The sequence below is a fragment of the Porites lutea genome, chromosome 13 (genome assembly GCF_958299795.1).
Source record: "Porites lutea chromosome 13, jaPorLute2.1, whole genome shotgun sequence".
NCBI lineage: Eukaryota > Metazoa > Cnidaria > Anthozoa > Scleractinia > Poritidae > Porites > Porites lutea.
This window is the reverse complement of record NC_133213.1, coordinates 22,017,219-22,027,671: the sequence shown is the minus strand read 5'-3', so window position 1 is coordinate 22,027,671 and position 10,453 is coordinate 22,017,219. Positions and strand designations below refer to the sequence as shown.

The 10,453-nt window shown below is 40.4% G+C and overlaps 3 protein-coding genes across 3 annotated transcripts; 1 reads left to right on the top strand and 2 right to left on the bottom strand.

The window, feature by feature from the left end:
• LOC140922559 (carbohydrate sulfotransferase 3-like) lies at positions 1-1,173 on the top strand. Its single transcript, XM_073372535.1, has one exon. The coding sequence runs from the start codon at positions 1-3 to the stop codon at positions 1,171-1,173; it is 1,173 nt and encodes a 390-aa protein (XP_073228636.1).
• A 3,108-nt stretch (positions 1,174-4,281) lies between these two features.
• On the bottom strand, positions 4,282-6,211 carry LOC140922785 (uncharacterized skeletal organic matrix protein 5-like). The gene is made up of 3 exons (XM_073372808.1): positions 6,173-6,211; positions 5,604-5,730; positions 4,282-4,965 (listed from the first exon to the last, which is right to left on the bottom strand). Exons 2-3 carry the CDS (start codon positions 5,664-5,666, stop codon positions 4,447-4,449), a joined length of 582 nt encoding a protein of 193 aa, XP_073228909.1. The 5' UTR covers positions 5,667-5,730; positions 6,173-6,211; the 3' UTR covers positions 4,282-4,446.
• A 1,049-nt stretch (positions 6,212-7,260) lies between these two features.
• On the bottom strand, positions 7,261-9,843 carry LOC140922784 (uncharacterized skeletal organic matrix protein 5-like). The gene is made up of 4 exons (XM_073372807.1): positions 9,672-9,843; positions 9,020-9,062; positions 8,108-8,234; positions 7,261-7,785 (listed from the first exon to the last, which is right to left on the bottom strand). The coding sequence occupies exons 3-4, from the start codon at positions 8,168-8,170 to the stop codon at positions 7,261-7,263; spliced, it is 588 nt and encodes a 195-aa protein (XP_073228908.1). The 5' UTR covers positions 8,171-8,234; positions 9,020-9,062; positions 9,672-9,843.
• Positions 9,844-10,453: the final 610 nt, after the last annotated feature.

The following is a 10,453-nucleotide window of genomic DNA, read 5'->3' as shown; positions in this document are numbered from 1 at the left end:
ATGCCGCCATTTCGCTTCTGTCTACGATTGCTGGCTATTGCGATCGTTACTACTGCCGTATTTTATTTGACTGGTTTCCTGTATGGAAACCACCGAAGAAACATTATCGCTAATGATTACCCGAAACATTTTGGAAGTGAACTACAAATAACATCCAAAAACATGCTTTCCAGTGAAGAAGCACTAATTCTGACCCCAACGCCGAAAGAACTGAAGAATCTATTGGATTTCTCACAACGCCGACGAAGTTTGCTGATCTTCGGAGCCGACCGATCGGGAACGACTTTTATCAGCCGAATGTTTAGCGAAGATCCGCAAATGTTTATGATCTACGAGCCGCTGTGGGTTACAAAGGCATGGAGGAAAAAGCAACCGAGCGAGGACTGGACGCGTAGTGAGCTTGAAGTAATAAATGGAATTCTTAGCTGTAATTTTACAAAATTTCCATTAGCTACAAGATTTCTGGCCCACACGTCACGAAAATGGTCGGGCGCCTCTTTTAAGAATCCATTCTTGTCAGAAAACTTCTGCAGCGTCGCAGAGTCCAGGAAAAAATCTTGCCCAGATCTCTCTTTGGTTCCAAACTTTGCCGCCGAAATGTGCGCATCTCGATATCGGCACAGTGTTACTAAAATAGCCCAGGGACGAGTCCCTAAGTTAGAATTGTCCAGTATTGTGCCTCAGGTATTTCTAGAAAACCTGGACACAGATATCAAAGTCATTCAAATTCTTCGAGATCCGCGCGGAAGCCTTACGTCAAGAATAAAATTAGGTTGGATGCCGAACCACACTTCCCCATCATTTGTTCATCAAGTGAGATACCCTTGCACGAGAATTGCAGAAAACGTAAAATATGGCAGAAACCTACCAGAAGAGTACCGAAACAAATACATGGAAGTGTATTACCGAGATATTGCCAAGTTTCCAATCAAAACGGCGTTAAAGATTTACAGATTTGCTGGCTTTGAGATGCCGGAAGATCTGTTAAAGTGGATCGTTGTGAACACCAGTCCAAGTTCAGAAGCTCTGGTCAGAGAAGCAGGCAAACCATTTTCGTCCGTTAGAAATTCCTCTGCTAATACAGAAAGTTGGCGTAGTGCTCCAGAGGAGCAAAATCGAATAATAGAACGAGAATGCTTGGAATTAATGCAGCTTATAGGGATAGAAAAATAATGACTAGGAATCACAAGTCCCTGGGGGGGGGGGGGGGGGGGTACTTTAGGAATTTCTGGGTGGGGATGTGCCGCTGGGACCCTGGAATCCTTAACGTATACCAGAGCTAGTTCAGCTGAATTTTACTACCCTATTCTAGAGTTAACTCCCCAAATCCCCCTTATCCTAGAGTAGCTGTTTTCCAGAAACTACTGAGGTCACTAGCACAGTCTAGCCAAAGCAAAACCTTATACCACAATCCCTAGTTTAGATAAAATCTTCAACCAACTGATCAGTTTTCTGAAAAGTGATACCCTATTCTAGACCCAAACGCTCTGATGAGAGGAACTTTCATTTTTGTTCGTTTTTGTTTTTCCACAAAAAAAAAAAAAATAATCATTTGAGGTGCATCTTGAAATGCTCGATAGCATTTGCTTGATGACAATAATGTGGGAGTGTCTAAAATCAATAGCGTTGCGGAAATCATCCATCAACGTTTAAGTGCTGAATTGCTGGCAATACTTTTAGGCTTCGTTCATTATATAAATGGGCATAAAGTTAAAAACAAGATTTACTGAACCAATATATAGCCCATCGTCTTTATATGTTTTTCTCCATTATCTGGAATGGATTCCGCTTCGTTTCCACACGTGTTAGAGTCGGTAGGGTGTCCTGCCCCACCAAAGCCAATTCTTGATTCAGAAGAGGTGCAGTCGTTTTGTTGGTTACCCACAATGCCTATTCTGGCCCTGGAATATGATTGGTCGGTTGGCTTCATGTTGAACCCCAGAATCCAGAATCCAAGACAAGGGGCGAAGTGAAGCTTTAGCTAAAGGCTTAAAGGCCTGTATGCGATAAATAAGGATATCCCAGGGGGAAATGATTCGAAACAAAACATAACGTGCACCAGGCTAAATTTTACATGAAATGAGGATACCATCGTCAATAATGGCTTAATAACAAAAAAATTTTGACTGACCTTAGAACCGTCAATCTTCATGACCATTGTCCATCCTCCATCACCGCATCCAAAGTCTCCCATGTGACAATACACTGGAAGTTCTTGTGAACCAAGTAGCTAGCCGTGGAACAAACTGACACAAGCTGTAAAAGTCTTAGTGTTGACCAAAAGTGTAACAAAAACCCTCAAAAGTTTTAAAAGCTGGATAAGAAGAGAAAACAAATTTGAAGATAGGTAAGCCTATGTTTGCAAAATATCTGTACGAAGTTATTATTTTTTTAATGATGGATCTTATTATTGTCTTGGACTTCTGATCTGAACTTAAATAAACTACCATGCAGATATAAATTTCCCTTTAATTTGCAAATGAGCTATGCGCATGGGCCGATGATAAAATACTGAAAAAAAAGTTAAAAATCAGCCTGGTTCACCAGTTCCCTTTGAACAAAGGGGAAAATATTAAGCGATTCCGTGTGAATGATAAAAGTGTCCGGTAAAATTTTCCAACCCGGAGAAAATTCGTCCAGTGTGGTGTAAACTTAGCGTAACTAAACATGGAAATATGTAAAATAAAAGACAACAAACCACGTGAATAGGAGTGACACGGGGGTGGGGAGGGGGGGGGGGGGAAGTGAGTTACTTAATCACGGTGCATTGCGTCAACTGTCAACTGTAGGCTCCTACAATGAGCCGTTTTTTTTTTCGTCGTCACGCAACACCTCCACCCACGAACCAAAACAACTTGTAAACTACAGATTTATATGCTTACTTTTTGCAAATTGTAATTTATCCAAATTGTTTGGATATTAGAAGTGGATTGGGTTAGAGGAAAGCAGTGACCCTCTCAAAATTCTCTTGCATTCGCTTAATCACTTCTTTTTGTTCTTTTCACTTGTTTCGAAGAAAGATTCGTTTTTGGTTTGGCTTTTATAATATTTTATTACACAGTACAGGACGCAGTTTTGATCAGTTAAATCCAAGTGCAACACTGCTGCATGATTACTTCACTTTCGCCTTACTTGTTTCTTTCGTATTGTTCCTTGCACGAAGAAACTGGAACCCCTTTAAAATAATGATAAAAAAATTAGAGAAATTCCCTGGTATTTTAGAAAGTGCAATACGTCGTTGCTAAAACGCCCTCTTCCAGAAAATAAGATTTATTTAATTTACCTGGTGCAGTAGTTGGTTTCAGAAGGGTTGTTGAGTTTACAATTGCAATAAGTTGCTCCATTTTTGCTTTTAACTCTTTCATCTCTGCAATGACGACACTCGAATCCGCGTGTTCATGGACGTGAAAGTTGCAGTTGCAAACTACAGACTTGCCGCATTCTTCTGATGAATTCTTGGTCACTCCGACATCTGATTTGGCGCCACTCCCAGAGATTATTACAGCAAACATCCCGAGGAAGGTGGCCGAAGTAAGCATTGTGAAAATTACCATCATTGTAAAAAGTGTCTTAACTCTGTCTTGTGTTGAACAAGGAGATCTGAATCAGTGACTAACTGCACGTTATCTATGACGTTTTCGTGCTATTTCTCACTGGCATGTAGAACAGCATACCAGAATACTGTTCTCAACTTGTATTGACTTCGCCAATATGGGGAAATTTACCAGGAAACTGCTTAGTAGTGATGAGTATCAAATCTACTTAAGGGGCGGGAGCCCGACACCCGCCCCCACGGTTTATGAGAAACAGATGGCCGCCCTTATTTCCAATCGCCCGATTTCGCTTCACATCGAATCTCAATGTTCTACGCTGACTCACATCCCATGAATAAATGTTCTTTCCTAATTCATCTGGCACGAAATAGATAATAACACCTCTTTATTTATTTATTTTATTTATTTGTTTATTTGCGGGCCACAAGAGGAGCCGGCAATCCTAATCTCCTGGCTGTTTTTACGCATGCGTCGCATGTATGTTGCCAGCATTTGTTTGGACTTCCACTAAGAATGAATGGAATGCATTGAACGCAATTTGATCACGCGTGTTTCGACCTTCTACCCCTCATAATCTGATCACGCGTGTTTTGGTTATCTTTCACGTGAAACCTACACAGAGCACAGCTTTGGAACAAAAGCGTTTTGATCTTCGGCCGTTGTTGCCCGCACCTTTGTTTAATCTATTTATTTATTTATTTTATTAATTTATTTGTTTGTTTATCTATTTATTATTTAAATGACATTAGTGGTAGCTTGGTGGTAGCGTGGTAGCTTACATCCGTGGGCGGCGAAGAATAACAAGCACAAATCTACTTAACATAAATGCGAATAGAAATTATGCGTGTTCACTGGAATAGAATACTGGGAAGGTCTATTCACAAGAACATTTTTACTGAACTAATATGTAGCCCATCGTCTTTATATGTTTGTCTCCGTTATCTGGACTGGCTACTGCCTCGTTTCCACACGTGTTAGAATCCACAGGATACCCAGCCCCACCAAAGCCTATTCTAGATTCAGAACCAGAGCAGTCATTTTGTTGGTTACTCACAATGCCTATTCTGACCCTGGAATCTGTTTTGTGGTTTGATATCGCGTTAAAACCCTCCTTATTACAGTTTCGTTGCAAGGAGGCCTGTGCCCCAATAAGCTTCTTCCACGTGTTGCGACCCACTGTGGTGGTGCGGTACACGCCGTCAGCGATCAGAGAGAAAAGAGAGTTAGCTTTCTTGTGCAGGACAATGAAGTTTATATCATGGCCGAGCTTCATACCAAGGCAGATCTTGGAGAAGGGTGTGCTCCAATAAGACGGCAACTTGGTCTCTTGATGGTCAAAACAAGTCTTCCCTCCCTCAAGGTTAAATGTACCTTTGTTGCTCCAAAACTGCGAATCGTAGTGGGAGGTTTGCTAAAATTTAAAAAGGGGATTAATCATTTATATGAAGGAAGGAAGTAAGACAACTTTGTGGCTTTGTTTTGTCAACTTGGTGAAGCTAATTAGCGAACGTTAGTTTACCTCACTGGGGCAGGAGCCTGATTTAACCCTCAATAAAGCTGGGGGTTTGAGCTAGAACTTCTGTTCTCTAGTAACTGTTTATTTACGTTGGTAACAGTTAGTCACCGTGGGTAAAAGATATAGCAACGGGGTAGGTGCTGCTGCAGCAAGGAATCGAGGTAACTGCGCCTTAAAACTGTCAGATAGATGCCTGACCCAGATTCCAGAAAGGACCTCGATTGCGCCTGCCTTTTTTTGTGGGCTCTCATAGCTCCTTCAGATTATGATCAAGGGAATATACATTCGCAGGACTAACGCTGGCATTTTATGATATTGGAGCTCGGAGGAAGAGCTTCTAGCCGATTATGGGGATTGGCCACACCCCAACCGCGCCCTCCAATCTTATTGCCTTGTGCAGCTGATATCTATTGGTCTCCTCTGGGGGGTCTAATACCAGTATTCCGACGACTGACTCCGCCCCTTTAACATTGGGTTCTTCCCCGAAAATGACGCTGCGGTGAAAATGGCTTATCAAAATGTCGGTGGATTACCTTAGAGCCGTCAATCTTCATGGCCATTGTCCATCCTCCATCACCGCATCCAAAGTTTCCCATATGACAATACACAGGAAGTTCTTGTGAACCAAAGTTAATTTTGTATACTTGACTAATCAATGACCTGTTTCAGGAGAGGCAGACAATAGGAAACAACTTTTAAAAAGACTGTTTGATTAGATGTATCAGTGGTCAAATATGTATAATTCCTGGTTGCACACCATTTAGTACCCCGTCACGCAGAACTTAGGCCAGAATCCGGATATTTCGATTGAAACCGCATTTTCTTTTACATGAATCAACCCTTATCGAAACTGCATATTTATCACGTCCCCACCCCCTAACACCTGTGGTAACCCCTGAAGGGACCAACAGTTAAGCTTTTGAGGGGGACATATGATAGGGGGATTTCAGATCTGTCAAAATTCTCGCGTGCGCTCTTTCACTTCCTTCTTCTCATTTCGCTTGATTTGGCGTTTTCCTTTTGGTGTTTTGGGTTTTGATACCTGTCACAGTTTGAACCTACAGTAACAGATTACTGCATAAGTGTTTTTATATGTTCTTACTTGTTTTTATCGTATTGTTCCTTGCACGAAGAGACAGGAATTCCTTCAATGTAAAATAAAGCAGAAACTCAGAAACCGCAATGGTTATTACTAAATTCACGCTTAATGAAATTAAGATTGAATTATTTTACCTGGTGTTGTAGGTAGTGGTTTCAGAAGGGTTGTTGTGTTTACAATTGCAATAAGGTCCTCCATTTTTGTTTTTAACTCTTTTATCTCTGCAATAACGACACCCGATTCCCTGGCATGCCCATTGGCATGGAAATTACAATTGCAGACTACAGACTTGCCGCAATCGTTTGAGGATTTCTTGGCCAAATCCACTGGTAATGACGTGACGTCATTCGTGGCAAACATTACAGCGACCACTCCGATGAATGAAAGCAGTATTATCATTGTGAGTAGTCCTAGTACTGGGTTTGTTCGTCTCACCTCTATCTTGTTGATCGGAAATAGGGACATCACATGACATAGCGATGCTTTGCCCATCTAAAGAATATCCTGCTTATCCGACTTTATTGAGCAATCAGGTCAACAACCATAGTTTAATACCACGCAACTGACGTGATACAAATCACTTTGACTGTGAAGATGACTTCCGCACAGGTTGTCGAAACGTCAGTCACTGTCAACAACAACAACAGTCCTATTCAGGACTACGTTCACCCGGACGATCATACTCAACCTACTTATGAAACGAGTCCTGCGTTCAAACCTTTGAAAGAAAATCCTATGTTATTTTTAGAAAGGTTAGGAACTGCTACGTGCCTTGCATGACTTTAATTTAATGAAAGAGGTCGAAGAAAGCTTTATATTTAAATTTATGAACGCGTATAAGTCACCAAAAAAGATAGTTTGTTTCAAGTATTTATTACAGCTCCCTAATCATAGTTAAAACAATGACAAATTTTCTCAGCGAAATCCCAGTGTAACGAGCTACTTTTAACTTGCAACGCAAAGCTACCCCCGATATTTTTTTTTTATAACGTAGAACCGTACCCCAGGGAGAAGGACAAGCGCTCATCCTACCTCCCCGTGTTTCCTGACTCCCGCTTTTTTTTTTCTTTTTTTCAGTCTTTACGCTGACGCTACTGAACTAATATATATCCCATGGCTTTAATGTTGTTTCCTCCGTTATCAGACGTGAATCCGTTCGGAGCGTTGTTCCCGCAAGTGTTGGAATCATCAGTGTGACCTCCTGTGCCAAACCCAATCCTAGAATCACAAGTAATGCAATCTCGCTGGTCATTTCCAAGAATACCAATTCTTGCTTTGGCCGAATCGCTTTGACTGGCTGCTGCATTGAAGCCCTCTCGATTGCAGCCAGTCTGCAAGGAGGCATGTGAGCCAATCAGCGATTTCCACTTGTCACGACCCAAAGAGGTCGCCTGGAAGACACCACCCGCGATCAGAGAGTGCAGAGAGCTGGCTTTCATGTCAACCGGAACGAACTTTACCTGCTTGCCAATTCTCATGCCGAGACAGACCCTTTTGAAGGGTGTGGCCCAATAGGAAGGCAACTTGGTCTCTTCCATGTCAAAGCCAGTTTTTCCCCCTGCAACGTTGTATGTGTTTGTGTCGCTCCACAGAAAAGAATCATAGTGGAACGTCCTCTGAAATTTAATGCCAAAGAAATCGTTCTGATTATCATTCAGGCTAAGGAAGAGGAAGATGGATGCCACTGATTGTGACGACTTTCATTTTTTTAAACGATTTTCGATCAGAAGATATTTTCTTCAATGCCGTTCCCAGCTTTTTTTCGAGACACATTTAGGCCAATTTTGGCTACCCCCTCCCTCCCCAACGCGCTTGAAATAAATTAGCCCCAGGGGGCTTGAGAGAGGATTCGGAGGTAGGACAGTCCCAGACTTCTCCGTGGATCCGGTATTGTTATGTTTACTACCAGCTGAAATATATCACTGATCTGTAGCATACCTTGTATCCGTTTATTTTCACTGCTACAGTCCAACCTCCACCGCCGCATCCAAAATCTCCCATGTGACAGTACACAGGAACTTCTTGTAAGCCAAAGTTGATATTGTATACCTGACTGATTGAGCTCCTAAGGACAGGGAAAGGGACATAAATTATGTTAAAAGACTGCAAGTGCAGTCCAAAGCGTATAACGTATTTCCGACAAAGTACGCGATGAAGACTCCCTCGATAGGGTACTGAAAAAGGGTACAGAGTTAAGCGGGACACAATCATAACAAATTGTTATAAGTATTGTACCTACTACTAAAGTCGGAAATTAGAACAAAGAACACGTAGATTTTGTTTTATTATCTGGGTATCGATCGTCGATATTTCGTCAAAGTTATTTGTTCAGCTGTACTGTGAGTCACCAACTTAAAATAAAAATTTTCATATTTTATATCCTGGACTAGCTGAACTTAACTTTATCATTTGGCCGTAGTGATGTAATTCAATTTATTTGAGTCTATGAAGTAGTTCTGTGATAAACGCTATCAAAAAGGGTACTTCTGTTAATCAACAGAAGGCCAATACCACTGAATCAAATTTGCATCAACGATGAGTTAATCCAGGAAATTTGTTTAGGTAGTTGGCGACTTTCCTTCTCCTAGTGTTGATTTGGGGCTCAAGCAACAAAATGTTATTAAGAAGATTTCTGTTTAATTACTTCAAAAATTTCGTATGGCCTTTGCATTTGAAATTACCGTTAATTAACTGGATTTTTATAATCAGATGATTTGCAATCGTGTCTATGTGTTCTTTTTTATTAATTATTATTATTTTTATGTGATTATATCAAACATTTTTCAACACTAATTCTTTGTATATAGTTGTTTCGATCAAACTAAGTAGGTTTCCACTTTTTTAACTTACGGATCATTGTCATACTGTTCTTTGCATGAAGCAACGGGAATTCCTGAAAAAGACAAAACGACTAGGCTGTCAGCGCAACAGAAAGGAGACGTGAATTCAAGATAGAACAACAACAACAAAAAGAATGTGAGTGAAACATATAATCATTAAGTGAATCTGTAAAGAGAAAACTTGGCTGATTAAGAAACATAATGGTCACTGAAAAAAATTTTAAGGCTTATGGCACGTTGTATATTCACTAATTAAGACCATAATTCTTAAAAAAAACTGCAATGTTTTGCGGGGAAATAACCTTTTCAGCTTCCGTTAAAAAAAAAAAAAAATCGCGATGCTACGTTAGATATTTGAACAAGGTCCTGACACTCTAGATTGCATAATGTTGCGTATGATGAACGGCTAAAAAGACTGAGGCCCATATACCCTTCTTCCAAAAATAGGCGCGTTTAGGAAGGAATCTGTTTTTGCTGTGGTCCAAACGCGAACTTAAGTAATCGCGTCAGTCAAGTGAGATAAACAACGGGTGCATATCTCTAGCAATTATCCAGAAAACAAAAGTCGGCCTTATGCAAATCCGCCCTTTCTTAGGAACATGTTAAGGGTCACGTTTTAAGCTACGAAGCTTAAAAGAGCGGGCAAGATTAATGGGGCTTACCTGGTGGGTTTGTAGGTTCAGGGCTGGAAGTAGAGCTGTTACTGACTAGTGAAATTAGGTGATCCACTTTCCTTTCTAATGCCTCGATGGCTTTACTCACATTTGAACTGGGCTGATCCGTGTTAATGTTACAGTTGCAAACCACAGAAGGCTTGTCACAACAGATAGCAGCCGACTGGTTATTTATCATTGTTAACAGTGTTAATCACTGCTACAACTCTAACACCAATCAAAATGGACAACACAACAAAAACATAGGAAAAGTGCATTATTACCATTTTACATGGAACATAACATAACAACATAACATAACATAACATAACATAACATAACATAACATAACATAACATAACATAACATAATCTTTATTTAACGTGGGAGAAACACTTAGCTAAAGCTATTTTGCAGGTTTTCCACAAATCAATATTAAGAAAGAAAGAAAAAAAATATGTACATAGAAATGTAAAAATATATATATATATATATATATATATAAAAATATAAAATATCTAGCATCTAAAATTACAAAATTAGATAACTAAAATTGAATGTTTCTCACTTGTTTGTTACATGGAACACGATACTCGTCGACTACGCCTTGATTTGGGGGGCAGATACTTCTATTCCCTTTCCCGTTATCTTGAATATATAACGCGGAAAGATGCATTCTGATTGGTTGGTATAGACCGAAGAACAATCGTCCATTTGACCGTATCAGACTGGGTCGGTTTTGTGTCGAACTCCACCATGGGACTTTATTTGGGGACGAATTTTGATCCAGT

Bases quoted from the DNA above. Each gene is read 5' to 3' on its own strand.
- LOC140922559 (XM_073372535.1), top strand. From the start codon at position 1: ATGCCGCCATTTCGCTTCTGTCTACGATTGCTGGCTATTGCGATCGTT.
- LOC140922785 (XM_073372808.1), bottom strand. From the start codon at position 5,666: ATGGGAAACTTTGGATGCGGTGATGGAGGATGGACAATGGCCATGAAG. The intron at 4,966-5,603 runs GTAATCCACCGA...TTTAAATTTTAG, and splicing joins TGAAGATTGACGGCTCTAAG to CAAACCTCCCACTACGATTC.
- LOC140922784 (XM_073372807.1), bottom strand. From the start codon at position 8,170: ATGGGAGATTTTGGATGCGGCGGTGGAGGTTGGACTGTAGCAGTGAAA. The intron at 7,786-8,107 runs GTATGCTACAGA...ATTAAATTTCAG, and splicing joins TGAAAATAAACGGATACAAG to AGGACGTTCCACTATGATTC.